The sequence below is a fragment of the Cololabis saira genome, chromosome 14, assembly GCF_033807715.1.
Source record: "Cololabis saira isolate AMF1-May2022 chromosome 14, fColSai1.1, whole genome shotgun sequence".
In the NCBI taxonomy this organism is placed as follows: domain Eukaryota; kingdom Metazoa; phylum Chordata; class Actinopteri; order Beloniformes; family Belonidae; genus Cololabis; species Cololabis saira.
In genome coordinates, this window is record NC_084600.1 from 23,790,467 (window position 1) to 23,810,119 (window position 19,653).

At 41.1% G+C, this 19,653-nt stretch overlaps 1 protein-coding gene across 3 annotated transcripts in view; it reads right to left on the minus strand.

Moving 5' to 3' along the window:
* dscama (Down syndrome cell adhesion molecule a) overlaps positions 1 to 19,653 on the minus strand; it is a 106,761-nt gene that overhangs the window by 24,370 nt on the left and 62,738 nt on the right. For all 3 annotated transcript variants that reach the window (XM_061740213.1, XM_061740212.1, XM_061740211.1), the window contains exons 4-11: positions 17,154 to 17,300; positions 15,532 to 15,810; positions 15,062 to 15,337; positions 13,447 to 13,743; positions 11,372 to 11,644; positions 7,042 to 7,320; positions 6,837 to 6,956; positions 4,965 to 5,144 (exon numbers count right to left, since the gene is read on the minus strand). In XM_061740213.1, the coding sequence (XP_061596197.1) occupies positions 4,965 to 5,144; positions 6,837 to 6,956; positions 7,042 to 7,320; positions 11,372 to 11,644; positions 13,447 to 13,743; positions 15,062 to 15,337; positions 15,532 to 15,810; positions 17,154 to 17,300 (1,851 nt within the window). The remainder of the gene's footprint in view (positions 1 to 4,964; positions 5,145 to 6,836; positions 6,957 to 7,041; positions 7,321 to 11,371; positions 11,645 to 13,446; positions 13,744 to 15,061; positions 15,338 to 15,531; positions 15,811 to 17,153; positions 17,301 to 19,653) is intronic.

Consider the following 19,653-nt stretch of genomic DNA (forward strand, 5'->3'; position numbering starts at 1 on the left):
ATAGGTGAGTGGCTAATTCAGTGAGACTATTCATTTGTGATGGAAGAAAGAAAGGAGTGAGACCGTCGTAGAGGTTCAGCGCGAGGAGACGTTATGACGAGGGACTGTGTTTTATTTCAGCGTCACTGAGTTGGATTTATTGTTCTCAGCAAAGAAAGGACAGAACGATCAAGTTCCACTTCAGAAGTTGTGCAATTAAATGATTCAGTCATTTCAATTTCTGATTTGCTGAACTGGTGAAGACATTTCTAGCCTTGTAAATCCTGATGTTTGTGTTGAACTCGGTAATCATTTTCATTTAAACTGCGATTAGTGACGTGGGTTTTCTGTTGATGAAGCGTGACTCTCTTTAGGGGGCAGTGTTTTCATGATAGATTGATGAGCTGCAGTCGCCATCAGCTGACAGTCTCTCCTTTACAAATGTTATAAATAAGCCCGCAGAATCATTTATAATTTTTTTTTAAAGATTCAAATTGATTTTATTTGTCATTGAGTCAGCGTCCCGACACAATGAGCATGATTTTGGGAGTTTGACCAAATTCACGTTTGTCTAAAAGTAGTTTTTATCCTTTCCCTCACACAAATGCAATGCCTTCACCAGAGTTTCTCCTATTTTGAGGGTACTGAAGCGCTGCTCTACACGCTGTACTGGCTGCAGTTTTCCCAGTTCCTTGGTACCACGAATGCTAGAAGAGAAAACCACGAGCCAAGATGCATCCTGCTTCTTGCCCCGGGGGCGTCTGGGCGAGAGACGGCGTGCGTGGGGGTCGGGGGAGGGGACAAGCACCAGGATTGTACATAGATGACTGGTTCACTGCCCGCCTGCAATGTACTGAAATAATTCCCTTAGCTGCACAATTGGCTTGGACATGGAGCTTGATAGCAAATGTGTGCCTGCAAAACTAGGCTGACCTCTGCACAGAAAGAGAGCCGAATGCAAATAAGTAAATAAGATGAAAGAAAGAGATGAGAAGAGGAGGTTCCCATGTGCTTGTCTGAAGGACAATGTGCTCAGGAGACTTCTCAGTGACCACAAGGCTATTTAGCTCTGCTCTTCAGTGAAGACTCGTTATACGCTGTGCCCTCATCACCATCTTCAGACATTATGAATCTAACAGGCTTGATTGGTCTTAATTGGCCCTGATAAACAGTGAGTGGCTGTTGACTGACTCTGATAGTATCCACTGTGCATTGGTAATGAACTGAGTGAATTGCATCCATTTTGGAGGTACTGTAGGGATGCTTGACTTGAAATTGCATTAAAATCATTTGTTTAAGCTTCCACCTGCAGCCAATGTCAAGTCATACAAAAAAAAAGGCAGTTTCAATAAAAAAGCTCATGACGGAAACACAAACATAAGCACAAATGCTTATTTGCACGCTTGCGCAGTTTAATCCCCCGTGCAGGGAGGGTAAGCAATTTCTGCTGCCTGTAAGAACGGTGATGTTGTTCCTGCTGGATGAGGCATGGTGTATTGTGACGAGACATTAGTCTATGCACAGACACTCATAACAATGAAAGTGCCAAGGTATGACATCACAATAGCTGCAATTCATTTTCCTGGGGAGTCCACCACAATAGGCGTGTAGAGTGGGATCTATCTGAAGCACCGCATTAGCCGCCTGGCCCATTATTCTCTTGTAATGGCTGCACTGTATCTGTGCCTTTACATTAGAGGGCACGGTCTATGTGAAAATGGACATCTTTGTGTGGGCGTGTTTGCTCACCTGCCTCACACATGAGACCAGACAGCATCCCATTTATATGTATTTGTTTCAAATGTCTCACAGCCTTTGAGTCGGCCTATTGATTTTCTTCTGTATGTTTACTGACACATCAAGCCACATTTAGACAGCCAATAACACACAGTGAAGATCATACTATCCATCACGTGAGTGTTTCAGCATGCGTCAGCTTGTGTGCTGCCTTAATATGCTCCTAAGCCTCTTAAGTAGCCACCATTGCTCAAGTGCTGTAGGCTGGCCTGAATAAACATTAAAAACAGCACAGAACGTACTGATAATCAGCACCTCAGACGTTACAGCGGGCTACAGTGTACCTGCAAAGCTCAGGGAGAAGCTGTAGGGGTTAATGAGCTCATTGTCTGGATGCACACACACACACACACACACACACACACACACACACACACACACACACACACACACACACACACACACACACACACACACACACACACACACACACACACAGGAGAGAGAGGATGAGGTGTGGCTCGCCTTGTGTCCAGGGAGATTCAGGCTACTACGGAGAGGAGACACAAATCAGGACAAGAGAAGCACCATGACAGCAGGAAACCTCACGAGCAAGACACACACCCAAAGGACTGCAGATAGTCTCTCTCTCTCTCTCTCTCTCTCTCTCTCTCTCTCTCTCTCCACACCACAAAACAGGAAGAGCTCGAGATCAATAATCTGTGATATGTAAACTCAGGTCTTTGCAGGTGTCTTTGACACGTCATCAATAGTGTGGTTGATAGAAAAAGCCAGTGTGACCCTTCATTCTGCCGTGACTTCTTTACAGCCTTTTCCCCCCCATGTGAACTACTTGACCAATAAATGCTAACTCCAAAATGATCCACTCTATGAGTCTCCAACTAATGACGTTCTCATTCTTGTGTTGCTGTCTTAATGATATTTACTTAAAGGAGCATGAGGCTCCTTTTAAGAAATGAGACTCTCTAGCGCCACCCTTCACCACAACGGCCGTTGGGGGTACTGCAGCCAACAGTGAAGCCGGCACGGGAGAACGGGGAGAACGTGCATGCAGCGTCATGTGACGTCACATCCGCAGCCCAACGCGGGAAATTTGGGCCAGAATTGCAGCACATTTTGCAGCACACAGCCTGTTCAAGGCAAAGGAGAGATACGCTAGAGCAGCCTTTCTCAACCGGGGTGTCGCGGCACCCTGGGGTGTCGTCTGACTGCTTCAGGGGTGTCATCAAAAAATTACCTATTCTGACATTTCATATATAAATACCGTATTTTCACGACCATTCGGCGCGCCGAAAGGCGTACCCTCAGTTTTGTGTGTCATTTCTGTAATTAAAAGACACATGGCGCACCGACAGAAAAGGCGCCGTCTACACACACACGCGCGCCGCAGAACACACACACAAGCACACAAGTGTGCGTATTTAAAAAAAGAGCGCGAGCAAAACTTTGTTTGATTGTACTTTATTTCAGTTTTTACATTAATCAAACCCATCGAAGTCTCATCCTCTGTTTCTGCATTAAAGAGCTCCGCTAAATCAGCTGTGCCAGTCCCAATTTCTCGCTGTCAGATTCACTTTCCGTGCCGTGCGGCGCCTCGGACATGCCGGCTTTTGCGAAATCTCGCAAATAGTCCCAGCAGAGTTATCGTGTTCAAGTTATTGATACAAAATAAACGGGACATATGCATTTACAGTCAGAGCGATGCAGTTTGGTTTTTAATTATATTTTACTTTGGGGTGTCGTGAGATTTTATTCACTTTTGCAAAGGTGTCATGACTGAAAAAAGGTTGAAAAAGGCTGCGCTAGAGGGCTCATTCTTTTTGGTTTGGAACGCTTCATCTGACATTATTACTAGAAAACTTAAAACTTATACGGATTTTTTTCATAAATCCTGCCTCAATCCGGCCTCAAGCTCCTTTAAGTCTCAATTAAATAGAGAAAGCAAAATATGTCTTTGATAAGTTAATTCAGTGATATCCAAACATAAGCGCTTTGTTGACTACTTAAAATCCCGAAAAGGAATAGAAAGATGTTAAAACATTTAAAAAAGGGTTTTATTATGTTTATGCATTCATGTGCAGAGGCTACATCCCCTCTTGTAATCCTGTTTTGTTGTTGAATAATAAACATTTGATTTTTCTGAGTTTTATTATATTTGTTTTACCAAACAACACAAAATATTTTTCTTGTGATGTCATTTATTTAAAATGAATTAACCCAAAAAGAAAAAAAAAATCATGAGGGCAATACTAAGTGCCCCCTCCCTGCATCCATAGGATTTAAAAGGTTGCCTAAAAGCCTGGTGGTATGAATCCCCAGCCTTTGATGAACTGGCCATTACTATAAAGGTAGAGCTCATGGATTATTCAGCTATATGTTAACATAATATTAGAAACAAAATAAATAAAAGGGTGGAAAAACCATTTCCAAACAATATGGCGTTTGCCAATATGCCAACCTTCCGAGGAGTGGTCATTTCACTTCAACACCAGAACATGCAATGCTCAGGGAAATACAAGAAAAGAAAGATAAGAAAAATCATAACCCAACAGGCTTAACCAAGTTTGCTAAACCTCAGCAAAATGAAAAGAAGACTGAGCAGTTTTGGCTTGTTTGGTGGGGTTTTCAGGAGAAAACCTCTTATGTCTAAAAACAACATGGAAGTGTGGGAATTCACACTACTGCATATGCAGTCACAGGACCTGGGCATATTGCAATCATTGACTCGACGATGAACTCCTATGTCCCATATCCATTGGATTTTTTCTTCTTTTTTATAAATAAAAAAATAAACATAGGATTAGAATGTGAGTCATCTCTTCAGCAAACGTAGCAGATGAGGATAAATCTGCATTCCTCCATCAGCCCCTCTTTTTCATGTGGCAGCCCCTGTACTGCCTGTATGCAGAATTCAGGACTTAATGGAGGCGAGCTCGGTCCCTGGCCTCATAGCAGATAAACGCTGAACCTTCAGGAAGAGACGCAGTGCTGGTGAATGTGTGCATTGCTTTTGTGGGGTTCATTCAGGCAGAAATCACAGCATGAGCTCTGTAGCTGCATCGTGCTGGTGACCTGACTGTCATAGACATCTCTAGCTCAACTCTCTCAACTTCTGTGCTTTGGTGTTTCCTTTCAACATTACCAGCAATCTGAGCATGCAAACATAAAAGTAAAAAAAAAAAACAAAGAACAGCCACACATGTCAGATTTACATTTGAAAGACTTACTTTTGACATTCAGATACATAGACTTGCTGACATCAGCCCCCACATCATTGCTGACTCTACACAGGTAGAAGCCGCTGTCCTCCTCCAGCACATGCTTGATGAGCAGCGAGCCATTCACCAGGCCTTCGATGCGAAAACCCGAGTTGAGGGCGATAGGGTTGAACTGAGGGACACCAGCGCCTGTCAGGAAAAAAACAAAACAGCTGGTCTTTATACATTTTAGAACAAAGTTGTCCAGTGACATAATTCATACTGCCGATGTAGTATTTGAATCTCTTTCCAATAAATAATGGAAACAATAACAGATTGTGCCCATGTGGTAACTGAAAATCGAATTCTACAGCACGAGTGAGTTTTCTGTGGTTTTAACAGACGCTTGCTTACAGATGCTCTGAAACCCTGGAAAGGACCCTTAAAGATCTGCACCTGAATGATGCTGAGTGTTGTATAACTGTGAGTTCATCAAGTTTTATTTCTTTTTTTTCTGTAATTTCTTTTAAAGTGTTTGGACTTTGTCTTTGGATTTGCGTATGTTCTGTTTTCTAAACTGTTCTTGGTTCTTTTTGGATCGCCATATTTGAAATTTTATCTTATCATCTTATTGTTATATTTATCTTATCTTATACAGTTTTTTTTGCATTTTATTCTTGCTGCTTTTGGTTTACACCTGTTTTTAGTTGCCTCAGTTCGCTGCACCTGATGTTGTAATTTGCACTTTGCTATTTGGACTTAACATTCAAGATTCAAGATGTTTTATTGTCATATGCACATAGTTTACACCATTATCAGGCCACGCAGAACCTTTTATTCGTATTTATTATTCAGTTCACTTTTAGTTTATCATTAGAGTTCATTTATTCCCCACCTTCCTGGCTTAATCACCACATCAGTATGGCAAATATAAGGTTGAGAAAACCTTGTGATGTGTTCTGATAAAGAGATGATGGAGTAAGGTTTTAGTTGGTGTGTGTTATCTACACATACGCTTACAAGAATACGATGCGGAATTAAATCACAAAAATGTCCCTCTGTTAAACTTTATTCATTTCAATTCTTGTATCATATTACATTTCCCATCAATTACAAAAAAAATTACACAAGAAGTGTCAAGGAGTCATGGTTTTTAATGTTGGGCTGAGGGGGTGATGAATAAAAAAATAAAAGAAACGCAAATTAATCCGGAGCTGTATATGTCTCCTTATCCCACTAAAATGATCCTGTCATCCTGCTCCTACTTTATCCTCCTCATGGCTGCAGGCAGAGTCTGTCTTTGCTCACCATTTAACTCTCTCTTCGGTCATTAAAAGCATATTAACAATGTATTTCATTTATTTTATGACAAGTGCAAAAATGTCAGCTTAGCAGAGACATCATAATATGAAAGCAATTGACAAAACATGTAATATTCTGAAATAACTGGATATTCAGACAAACAAAAAAAAGGAGTCCATTTGATTTAAATAATAAAAAATAAAAAAAGGACCAGTCAGGATGGAATAATTTCCTTTTCTAGGTTACAAATAATCACGCGCAGTCTCTACCTCTAACTCATGAAAAGCATGCTTTGTTTGGAATTGCGGTGGGTGTTAGGGTAAGGATTATGCATTCAACCTCAAGGCTGTGGACATATGCTTCTTGTGCTTGCATTTGAAAAAAAGATTATCTACCGTGGAGTGCAAGCTTGCCGCAGGATGAGAAAAGAAAAGGAGGAAAAAAAACGAAAACCCAACAACACATTTTTCAGTTCACCATTATTGTCAATAGAGAAGGAAGCGTAAGTTAAATGTTCTTCCAAACCTTCCACAAACCTTGAATATGTCCACAAAATCGAAGAAGGATTGTTGTTTATTTCAGATGTGTCTCCTTATTTACCTTTTGAGTATTCCCACTGGATGGTGGGAACTGGATAGCCTTCAGCAGAGCAGTTTAGTATCACCGACTTTCCATATATGCCATCCTGGTCTTTAGGTTGGACCACAAATTTGGGAGGGACTGCAAGCAAAGAAGCTTTCATATTAGGCTGCATCGACTTTTGACCTTTCCACCGCCTCTCTCACACATCTCCCGCCCTCCTCACCTCGGACGATGAGTTGACTCTGGTGCTCCACAGCGGCGGCTTGGTTGCGCGCAATGCAGGTATAGTTGCCATTGTGCATCAGGGTGAGGTTGGAGATACGCAGGGAGCTGGTAAAGTCTATGTTGTCTATGGTGACACCCAGGCTGACAGGGATTGGGCGGCCGTCCTTCTGCCACGTGATGAACACGGGCTGGTCGCCCGACATGACCACACAGGGGATGAACACTCGCTGGCCGATGGAAAACCGAGGGAACTCAAATGGATGGATGGTTGGTGGGACTGTGAAAGAGACATGCAAGTCATTTATTTCCCTCAGGTACATGGGTTACAGCTTTAGTTTAAGTTTTAAAAGCAGCAAATGTTTGATAAATAGATAGAATAGATAGAAGCTTTCTTTGTCATTGTGTATCAATACAACACAAACAAATGTTAAGGTGTACTCGGTGCTACTGAGGAGAGAATTAAAAAGGGATCTAGACGGGCGATAAGGAACGACAAGATCTACCAGGAGTTCTGTCACTTCATAGTTGCTCGTGGCTACCAACGGACTTTTCAGCAGCGCTGAGACAAACTAACAAAAAAAAAAGTGTCGCCGCTTGAGGCTTCTCTCACTCTCATTTTTTAACTTGATATCGAACACAAGCCACAGACCCAGCAGCACATATATATCATCTCCTCCATGTTCTACATCTTTAGTGTTGTTGTCTTCTTCCTTTAGATCACACAATCAAATACATCACAGTAGCTTCAGCTCCAGGTTCTGAATTGTTATGAAAAAGAATGTAGGCCGAGTTGAGTTGAGCCGTGCTGAGATGAGTAGAGCCGAGTAGGTGCTAGTGGAAAAGTGCTATATGTGTGCCCCATCCGGGTGTGCCTGCTGCAGTTTGTTGATGCACCCATGGAGATGGCATCAGGAGGGATGTACACAGCAGTAATGGTTAATAGTTATTTCTCTGGGTAGGTAAAACGGTCTGCATGTGACAGTCACTGCTTCATGGTGAGGGGAGCAGTATCTATATGTTGCATGGCTTTGTGAACACCAGTCGTGGTTAATATACATACAAAGTCCGACTCCTCTGCTCTGCTCTTACCGGAATCAGTGTTTCTGTAATGTCTGTGGATGGTGCGACCCACTGGCTGCACGACAGGATGTGGCCACGTTTCGGTCAGGATCATAACACAACAATTCCGGACGAAGTTGTTAGTAGCCACCCATAGCTCTAGGTCATCCACTTTGTTTACGATGGATCTCACATTCACGAGGGGGAGTGGGGGCTCGTGTGGATGCTCCTCTTGCAGCCCGGCTCCGCATCCCTGGTGTTGTTTCCCGTCCCTTGGCCACCCACGCTGCCTCCCCTAGCCCACGACAACCCACGGAGCCCCCGCTGTCCTGGATGTACGTTGGTTTGTCCATTGAAAAGGGCCCGTGATGGGAACACTACTTTGCAATCCAATGTTAATCAGGCTCGTAAGACTATATACACATTGTGCAGTGCATATTCCACCATATGTATCCCAGACATACCAGGAAAAACAAACAAAAAAGCACCAAACGAGAAAGCTCACGGCCGCCGCACTCATGCACGACACCATTTCCGCCGTGCACGTCGCACCACGTTGCACATAATCATTTAGCACTTAAATGCTTTAAAACAGTGATTCTCAACTGGTGGGTCGGGACCCAGAAGTGGCTCCCGATGTATAACACACCTGGGTGCACGTTACGGTTCGGGCCGCATTAACGGCTGAAGAAATGGCATAAATTGCGCCAAAATTACACGATTAATTCAAAATGGCCGACTTCCTGTTCGGTTTCGGCCATGGCACCAAAAGACTTTTCTTTAAATTGGGACATGATACAGGTGTGTACCGATTTTCATGCATGTACGTCAAACCGTATTGTGGGGCTTGAGGCACAAAGTTTTCTAGGGGGCGCTTTTGAGCCATTAGGCCACGCCCATTCATGCAAACCATTAAATATCAAATTTATCACCAGGCCTGGCTTGCGTGCAAAATTTGGTGACTTTTGGGGCACGTTTAGGGGAGCAAAAAGGCCCTCATTTCGTCTGAAGAAAAACGAGGAAAACGAGGAAAACAAAAATTCCTACAGATACAATAGGGCCTTCGCACTGTCAGGGCTCGGGCCCTAATAACCACAATCATATGCTGTAACAATGCACCTTTCAATAACCATGTCTACCTCATACCTCATACATACACACCTTTCACTTAAAAAAAAAATGTGTTAATAAGAGCTGCCATTTGTCTATTTACTGTACAGTGAGCGGAAATAACCGAGGCATAACCTGCCAATAAACCTGATTCTGATTCTGATTCTAAACCTACATCATTTTCAGCCTTTTTGGATATACTTCTCTATTTTTTCATGTATTTGCAGGAAAACACCACCTGAGTCTGTTAAGAGTGGCTGTTGAGATATTTTGATTGTCAAATCAGCTTCCTGTTTAAAGCTTGATTAATAACTGAATAACTTCACTCCTACTGTATTCGTTTATTTAATTAGTGGATGCTCAGCTAAAGCCATATATTTTGGGAAATATTTTTGCACTATTTTATTTCATGTTTGTTATTTCTCTACAATTTGAGGCTCAAGCTACACTACATTTTCAATGAATTTGAGAACTAGAAAATTGTCTTTGATTTGGGTCCCGGATTGTGATGGAGGAGGGATGGAGGGCCCCGAAGCCGGACCAGTTGAGAACCACTGCTTTAAAAGACTTGTATCACTGTTAAAGTGGAAATTAACAAATCATTCCTTTAGCAACTCATTAATCACGTATCTAGTATCAAGTATCTAATTATCACCTATTTTTCATGTCAAAACATAATATGAGCTTGCAGAAATAAAAAAAAAAATACATTAATATCTGACTATTTCTCTTCATGTCTCTCAAACAACAGACATATAACATTTATCCTCTCTTCTGCTCTCTGGGGACACTGCAGCCACCGTGAGAACCAGATGCTGTGGAAAATTAATGATTTAAAATACCACTGGAATAAGCAGCACTTCAGCGCTTATTTAATTCACAACAAAATAGGCATAATAGGCTCCTAGGGATTCCCTCTCGGCAGCGGTGGAATGCTAAGCAGCCGAGAGGCAAATTAGCCGAGGCGGAATAGCAGCATAGCTTTGACTACGCTGTGTGATTTCCCCCCTTGCATACTCGTTAGCGTGTCAAGACCCACCAAAGAGAGGGAGGGGATGGGTTTGCCCATCTGATGGTTCAAATTATGCGTCGTCATTGAAGAAGGGGAGCCATCTGAGGTTATCATCATCTGGCTGTGCTCAGCACTGCAGCATATTCAGATGGGCTTCAGATATGCCAGCTGGCGTGAAGGAGATGGTTCTCAGCTATCAGTGTATGCTTTTCCTTTTTTAATGTACAGGTTATGTCACTGAAAATCCTTTTGCATATCTTTGTTTTCTGTGTGAATACTCTGCAGTAAGCCTTTGGTGTACCCTTAAAATGTGGTGCACCAACATGAACATCAGATGGCAAGACACTATGGAACAGGATGCAAAGTGAGTAATATTGGAGGAAGATGTGGTATTTGTGCACATATTAAATAAATGGCAACAGTTAATCCTAAAAAGACTTTGTCTCTGATTTAACATACAATGCTTGTTTCACTCTTCTTTCATGGTCTTGACCTATAGAGCTGGTTCTTGTGTACTGGATCATGCTTTTATATAGAATTATTTAGTTTCTCGGGTATATAAAGTTCAAGGGGTCATCAGTCCATGTGGATCTCAAAGATAATGGACACTCATCGGGACAGAAATGTCCACATTCTGAGCCAAGAAGAAGGATAAAACATGAATTAAAGAAGGCATCAGTGTAAATGGGATAATCCAACATTAACCAGAGGGGTCACCTATCCAAAACTCTCATCCACAGCCAGCCAATCCCATCTGGAGTCCTGTGATCCAAACAGCTCTCGTACTGACTCAGTAAACAATGCAATGTGGACAAAAAATTCAAAAGAACTACATGAGATTTGAATGTGTCTCAAGCTTAAATGCTGTTTCAGGCTTAAAGACAGTTGTTTATAAGACTGAAAGTCTTCACTAGTTGGTTCTGGGTGTGAAGTGAAACCAAAGAAAAACGAACCAAAAAAGACATTTCAGCTGTTTTGTAGCTATTTAAGCTTTTTCAGATCACCGTGACCTGGATGACTAAGGAACAACACCAGCAAATAGCCAAAGTTTCTTATAGAACAACACATATTGGTAAAAATCATGACATGAAATACAACAGCTACATCAGTTTAACGTTATTGAGGTTTTTCCCACTGTGGTTCATACCTTTCACAGTAATATAGACACTTTGGTGAGTGGACAACTGTGGCTGCACCAGCACATTGCACGTGTACTCTCCTTCGTCCACATCCTTCTGCACATCAAACAGCTTGAGCGTCCCGTTCTCGAAGGCCCTCTGCCTGTGGTTGTACGGCAGCAGATTGGAGTCCTTGTACCACTTGATGGAGTAGTAGGGGTAGCCAATGACACGGCAGTGGATGTATGTGTCCCGCCCAGCGATGGCAGTGAGGTTCTTCATTGGTCTGATGCTGGCAGGCCCTTGAGGACACATTGGAGAGACAACTCTCTTAAAATGGTTTTGAGGCAAGGGGATGGGCCAAAGCATATTTGTGCTGTGTTGTGTGTGTGCTCAAGACACAACCGATTTAACATGCCTTGATTCACTCCGTGAGCAAAGACGCCATGATTTGTTAAGGGAGTTCAGACTTCAGTTGTATGTACTCAAAGAAAAGTGTGAAGCATCTCAGAAAAAGGAAATCAAATTGTCAATAGGGGACATTAAAACATATTCCTTTCAATTAATTCTGCTTCCTTAATATCAAATTAGGGCTGGGCGATATATCGAGATTTTAATATATATCGATATATTTTCAAACACGATATGGTATGAGACAATATCGTTTATATCGTTTTAAAAAAAAAAAAAAAAATTTTTTTTTTTTTTTTTACATTTTTTTTTAATGATTTTGATATAGCTTATTTTGTGACAAATTGACTTGAATGTTTTATTTGAGATTTGCACAAATGTTTTGTTATTTGCACAACTGGCAACCTCAGTGGAAAAGTCTGCCTGTTACTGTCTACATTGTATTAATTGCACAGTGTATTTTAATTTAATTGTTATGCAGGAAAGGGATATTTGTTTTATTTTATTCAAGAAGCATTTTTATTCTCTATATGCAGGCAGTTTATTTTTATTTCATTTGTTTTATACATTTTGATATTGTGCAGACCTCTGTTAACAAAGGAACCTGTGTGACATTTGGCACGAGGCTTTGTATTAAAACTGACTGTTTTTTTAAGGGTTTGCCTCAGAAAAAAATGAAGCTAACAGAGATGCTATGCTATAATGCTTTGGGGGAAACCCCAATTAAGGCACAGAACAAATATCGAGATATATATCGAGTATCGCCATTTAGCTAGAAAATATCGAGATATGACTTTTGGTCCATATCGCCCAGCCCTATATCAAATGTAGTTTTTACTCATCTGAGCAATAGGTTTGTGTCTCCCTCTGTTTGGGAAAGCACTGCATATTATTTCTTGCTCCCTTTGACAGGTAGAGTGAATGTTCCCTCTCTGCACTGATGAATCTGTTACCAAACATATTAATCACTTGAACCAGTAGAATAATCACCACATTTCCAGAGGTCAGTATCTATAAGGAAAATCGACTGAGGCGTCTCTTTAAAGGGCAGGGTTACATAGTGAACTCAGCTCAGTAGTGTAATTTTTGTATCCCGGGTTGCAAGTCTCTTTAGCATGATTAAGGACCCAACGATGTGAAAAAGAGTCATTACATATTCTCTGCAATGGTTTCTGTGGAAGTTTATCTTCATTGGTTGGCTGCATTTGAGGCCTAGGGGATCGCTCCATTTAGCCTCACAACATGCAGGAATGAACACAATCAAATTAAACCAACTAGTTTCAAGAAAATGCTATTTTCCTTGTAATTGTAGCAATGACTGACCTCCAAGTGCAGAAAGCTTGATTGCAATGGTTTTTCTGTTACAAGACAACAGCAATACAGCCTACCATAGTCCTGCAGATACTGATGCTACTTGTAAATCCCCCAGAAAATATCCAAATAATGTTTGAAGAAGTTCTTACTGGTGGATTTATTCACTTCACGCTGAGAACAACCATGAGGTCTAAAGGGCACCACTGACGACAAAAACTGAAGTCCCCCTTAACAAACTTAGTCAGGCATTCTGCAACCCCAGCATCTGGGCAACAGGGTATGTTCGGGGTAGCCAGTTAAAAATGTATTCAAACAGAATATCTCAAGACATGTTGATGTGTATGTGATGGTGTGCTGGAAGAGTTGATCTGACAAGCACCTCTTACGTTTATTCGCGCCTGGTAGGAAACTCTCCCGGCCGAGTTGTTGCAGATGCAGCGGTACACCCCTCCGTCAGGAACCTGCGTCTGGCTGATGTTGAGGTGGCTGACAACGTGGCCCTCTGCGTTGCTGTAGTAGGATATGCGGTGCCGGCTGTCCCGAATCACGGGTTCGTCGTCCAGAGTCCACGTCACACGGGGCTCCGGTGTTCCTTTTACAGTGCACGACAGCGACACAAACTCATTGATGTTGTAGACCTTCTCGCTGAATGAAGCCAGAATCTTGGGGGTCCCATCTGGATAGAGGAATGAAATTCACACAAGATTGTAGATTGTGTCTTTGTGGCCTTATCAGTTACATAACATCTGATTAGGAAACATTTATAGAGATAACCTTTTCAAAATCCATTCTGGAAGATGAGAGAGCAGAGCCAATAAAAACAGCTTTCTCTTTCCACAACACTATTTAATATATGGATGTTCTACAAACTTTGGTTTGGCCATGGGGGGCAAATGCTGCAGCCAATAGCACAGAGATGATTTTACTGTTTATGTTTACACCTTAAATTCAGGGATCCACACATAAAATTTAACACCCAATAAGAAAGACATGGGGAAACATACCAAATGCCCATTTAAAAGAATGTGGTTTTATTTTTTGCAGACAGCATGAACCCGATATATTCAATTTTTTTTCTTTTGTCAGCTTAATTTAATTATTTTAATCAATTTTTGTATTTCAGGCTTGAAAAACAAACACAGGCAAAAAAGGCAACAAATTCAAAATGGAAGGGTTCATAATAGGTTTTTGTCAGCCCTCAGCAAATGGTCATCTACGCACTTGTGATGGCAGCATTAATCCCGAAAAGTCGACTCGGCTGTTCGAGCAACACTACTTTCAAGATAATAACTTTCCCAAGGACATCCATGCATTTTTCAAAACAATAATGCAACAACGTTTGAAGAATGGGATACAAAAAACACAAAACACCCAGAAATGTTTCATTGCCTTATATATTGGCAGAATATCTTCAAACTGCATGAGAAGCAATGTCAGTATTGCAAAATGCGAAAACATTTACTGCTCCAGCTCTTTTTGGAAAGGGTTGCAGGGCTAAGATGGAAAAATGGCTACATATAAACAAATGAAACGAGGATAATGAGAAAAATCCTAAAATGTCTTGGGTTCACGCTCATGTAAACACAGCAAAATCACCAGTGTTAAATTAACACTAGACAGTGTGTACATGTGCCCACTCTTTTTAGTGTTATTTTAACACTGGTGATTTTTCTGTGAAGAAATCAAAATAAAAGTCAATTAAATAGTGACTTTTTAATGTTGTGTTTGTTTACTTTTATTTCCCTCATAGTCTCTGATTTTGGGGTGAACGCACAAGGATTATATGAGTATTCAGTGCTGAAGAATAAATGCCCCCATCATCCTGTGCGAACACACACACACACACACACACACACACACACACACACACACACACACACACACACACACACACACACACACACACACACACACACACACACACACACACACACACACACACACACACACACACACACACACACACAAATATATATAACTGACTGAATTCTGACCTTCAAGTATGACTTGAACAAAGTCCTGGGCAGACATCTTGCCGTGTCTTGCGAAACACTGATAGGCTCCTCCGTCGCTCTTGGCCATCCCAGCCATGACCAGATTCTCTCGGTTTTGGCCGGTCATGCGGACGCTGTTACTGGGGTAGATGAGCTCTCCGTTGCGGTACCAAGACAACTGGTATTCCTCAGAGCCCGATACACCACAGGAAAGTGAAACCTGACTTCCCACGCTGCCTTTCACCTTCCTTGGACTCACAGTGACCTTCAGGGACTCTGCATGTGAGGGAGGTAAAACTTCATTTATGTCATGTCTTGATGTTTTCTGTAGATATATCATAATTATGGAAGTGAAACATTGGATGCTACACGTACTGTAGCACCTGAAATACCTGCCGCAACATCTATGCCTTTAAGAAAGTCTGATAAAAACCACCACAATGAGTTTGCACATGCCCGTGAGCACTGACCTTTTACATGCACTCTGCCAACCACCTCAGCATTGCCGTAGCCGTTCCACACCTCACACACATACGTCCCCGTGTCACTGGAATGAGCTCGTTCTATCAGGAGACCTGTCACACTCTGTCTGAAGCGCGAGTCTGGCTCCAGCGGCCGGTTGTCCTTCAACCAGCGGTATTTGGGTGTGGGGTGACCAGAGGCCTTGCAGGGGAGCTCCACTCGATGAGACGACATGACTTCCCGTCGCTCAAAGCTGTCCAGAATGTGTGGCGCTGAGTTGGTTGGATCTGCAGACAGGATGGTGTAGGCAAAGCTAAGTTTTTAAGCATATAATGTAAAATCACTTTTTCTTTGCAGCTATTACACAATACTGCTTCACTTTTATAAATTGAGCCTAAAGTAGAGGAAGACTTTGTGGAAACATACCTCCTGATCTTGTTTTACATAAGATTAAATGATTTGAGGCATAGACTTCTGAAAAATCTTCCTAAATCAGGTTCCAAACTTCTGATGTAGCCGATGATGCATTAGAGGAATGAGACATGTCCTGAAGGTTTTTTTTTTAATCAATATTTTCATCAAAAATGTTGAGAGCTGGTCTGTTTACTGGCCGTGTCATTGAGCTCATGTCTTTTTTGCAGACAAGTTGTATCTCTCTAGGAAGATGCATCATTATTTTGAGTGATGAAATGAAGAAAGTGTCTGAACTCTCTACGAATATTCCATATTTACTACAGAGTTAATAATTTCCTTACCTGACACACAACCTCACATCCTCCATTGATAGAATATACATGTACAAATGTGGTGGTTTTCTTTCGGCTGTTATCTTTGTATCTTCCATTGCGACATGCATATAACAAAAATTCTTAAGGCAGATTTGTGATTCACATTTGGATGTGGTTTCCAGATTTCCAGGTATTTATCACAGAAATGCAAATAAGAAATTACAAAATAAAGAAAAACATTTTTTATAAAGGTGAGCATGTTCTGTTATAAAATAAATCGTTTTATTTCACAACTGACTTTTTTCCTACAAAGTGAAAACAGCTGATTGGATGCTGTACATTAATATTATTATTTTTTGCCAGCAGCTATAAGTTTAAACTGTGTGGGAATATGTATTTCAATTCTACAACCAAAGTCCAACCACATTCATATCTCTTAATAAAGAAGCTGTTGTAACTGCCAGCGTCTTTCAGTGTCTTTTTCTGTGAAAAGTAGTAAACTGATGAAACAAGGGAAATGTCTGGACAGCCCCTTTAAACATTTGAAGGAAAGGAGGGGCAATATCTGTCCATAAACCCTCCCCAAGACTGCCTGAGCTCTGATGACCTTTATCACATGTCATCCCCTCTTTAATTCAAGTGTTTTTTTCTGTCATCTTTCATTTTATCCAGCTAGCCTACAGTACATGCTTTTTACAAGCACAAATTTACTACCATATGGCCATGCCTCCTGCATGCATACTGTACCTGTCTGTTCATGGTGTATACTTTCAATACTTATTCAAGTTTCTAGTAAAGGATTTCAACATTATAAAAAGGTAGATAAAACTATATGCCACAATTGGATGTGATACCAGATTCAAATTTGCAATAAGGCCTAGTCATATTGTTGGAGTTCTTACCTGAGACAATGAGACGGGCACTGTTGCTCTGTCGGGTCTCCCCTGTGTATCGATGTCGTGTCATACACCTGTAGTTGTACAACCCGTCTTCCATTTGCACATCCAGGATATACAGAGCCCCCGTGGATGTAATGAGAAACCGTGACACTAGGAAAAATAGATACAGAGAAGACGATTAATATACTACAACAAAATACACTACACACATACACACACATATATTTATATATATATATACACATCTATAGTATATGGTGCATATATGGTGCATATCCCATATCATGTTATCTTGCATTAGTCCCCATTTAGTTAACAATTAAACTCAACAAGTTTGTCATTGAAGGGAACATAAAACGAACAAAAACAACTTTTTATGCTAATGAGAACATATTTGGTTATGCAAAGTGACTAGCAGCTCAATTACAACTCATAGCACAAATATGTAACACTGATTTTAAAAGTGGAACATCCAAGGGAATTAGACAGTACCTCCTAAAATCGGCTGTTATAAAGACACACGTGAAGATGTGGTTGAATAAGACTCTTTTGTACCGTATGGCATTTTGACCAAAGAAAGTCATATGTAGACCTACAACGTCTTGGGAAAGAATAGGGCAGAAAAAACTGTGGTTCACCCACTTACAATAGACCTCTACAGCCAATCACTGCAACTTGGAAAAATGTTGGCATACATTTGTATCAACTATGCTGCTTCTGTATGTTTTTGTGTGAAAAAAGACAGGATCAGTTGTCTGGGGATTTTACCAAAAGAGATGGGTGGCCTTTAAAAGAAAAAAAAAGAAATGTACAGGTTGCAGAAGAAAGAGCATGCCACACATATCAGTTTTATGCACTGGAAGCACCATCTTATACATCCTAGAACAAGGAATTACAGAAAATCCAATATTGACGTCTCTTAGCAAATATTTGCAAGTCAAGTGAAATACACAGCTCTGTGCGATTGTAGTCACCAAACATCTGCTGCAGCCCATTTAGCTCTGAACAGCTCTGAGGCGCCGTGACAAGAGTGTGTTCTGTAGCAGTGTAACACAGCTCGTTATCATGTAGCTCATCGCTCTTCTATTGCACTCTCTCTCTCTCTGGGGGGAACTCTCCGTCTCCGTCTCTCTCTCACACAGGTTCTCTCTCTCTTTTTTTAACATCCTAGACTAAAGCGCAGGGAGCCAGGGATCACAGAGCGCTTTGATGAGGCACGGCTGCGCGGGACTGATCATGCTAATGTAATGCTAATTCTTATAAACACGTGGAAGCAGACAGAGATAGTCAATATTTATGAGAAGCGTGTGTTCTGTAGCCGGTGGCTGCCGGAGTATTTCATGTCACAAATGATGGAGAGGCCTATCTGGGATGGTGATCAAATGAGGGCACTGTATGGCGGGGGATTCTGGAGGTGCTGCTAGACATATGGACACTTTATGGGGTGTTGAATTACCCTCATTTAGTCCTGTCATGCCAGTTTAACACCCATTAAGACTGCTGGTGCCGACTCTTTACACAGTACACACTTAAAATAATGGAAAGAGGTGGAAGGCGCAATGTTTTGATGATGAAAAATATGATCAAATCTATCTATCTATCTATCTATCTATCTATCTATCTATCTATCTATCTATCTATCTATCTATCTATCTATCTATCTATCTATCTATCTATCTATCTATCTATCTATCTATCTATCATAAGAAAGGTATGAATGAGAGGGCAGAGAGAAATGGGGGACACAGGAAATGCAGTACACAGAGGGGTAGGGTTGCCACCCGTCCCGTAAAATACGGAATTGTCCTTTATTTGAGAAAAAAATGTTGAGTCCCGTATTGAACTAATACGGGACACGATTTGTACCGTATTTTCATTAACTTTTACACCATATTCTAGTTGAATTATTGAAATAAATTAACTTTTACACCATATTCTAGTTGAATTATTGAAATAAATTAACTTTTACACCATATTCTAGTTGAATTATTGAAATAAATTAACGTTTACACCATATTCTAGTTGAATTATTGAAATAAGTTAACTTTTACACCATATTCTTCACCTGTAGGCTAGATTACATCTGGGCTGATATGGACATACATAGCATAGGAGGCTATTTCAGTTGCTAGTATGGTTGTCTGTCTGTACAGTCATGCAAGTTCAATGCTATTAAAGCACTTTAAACTTTAAATCAAAGCATTTTGTTTTTTCATATAAAATAAACACATTTTTATTCAGTTTAGAAGTTTTGGGGCTTTTTTTTTGGCTCCTGCGCTGCTGAAATCAGGGCGTCCCTTATTTCTATTTCTGAAAGGTGGCAACCCTACAGAGGGGGGTCGTGAGAATGCCTTTGTGAGCAACACAGTAGTTAGAAAGTAGAGACTCATTTCCGATGAGCAGTTCGGTACGGCCCGGTACGGTTCAGTGCGGTTTAGAATGGTCCAGTAGACCAGATGCCTAGCGTGACGTCACAGTAGTGCGACGACTACAAAAGCAAAGC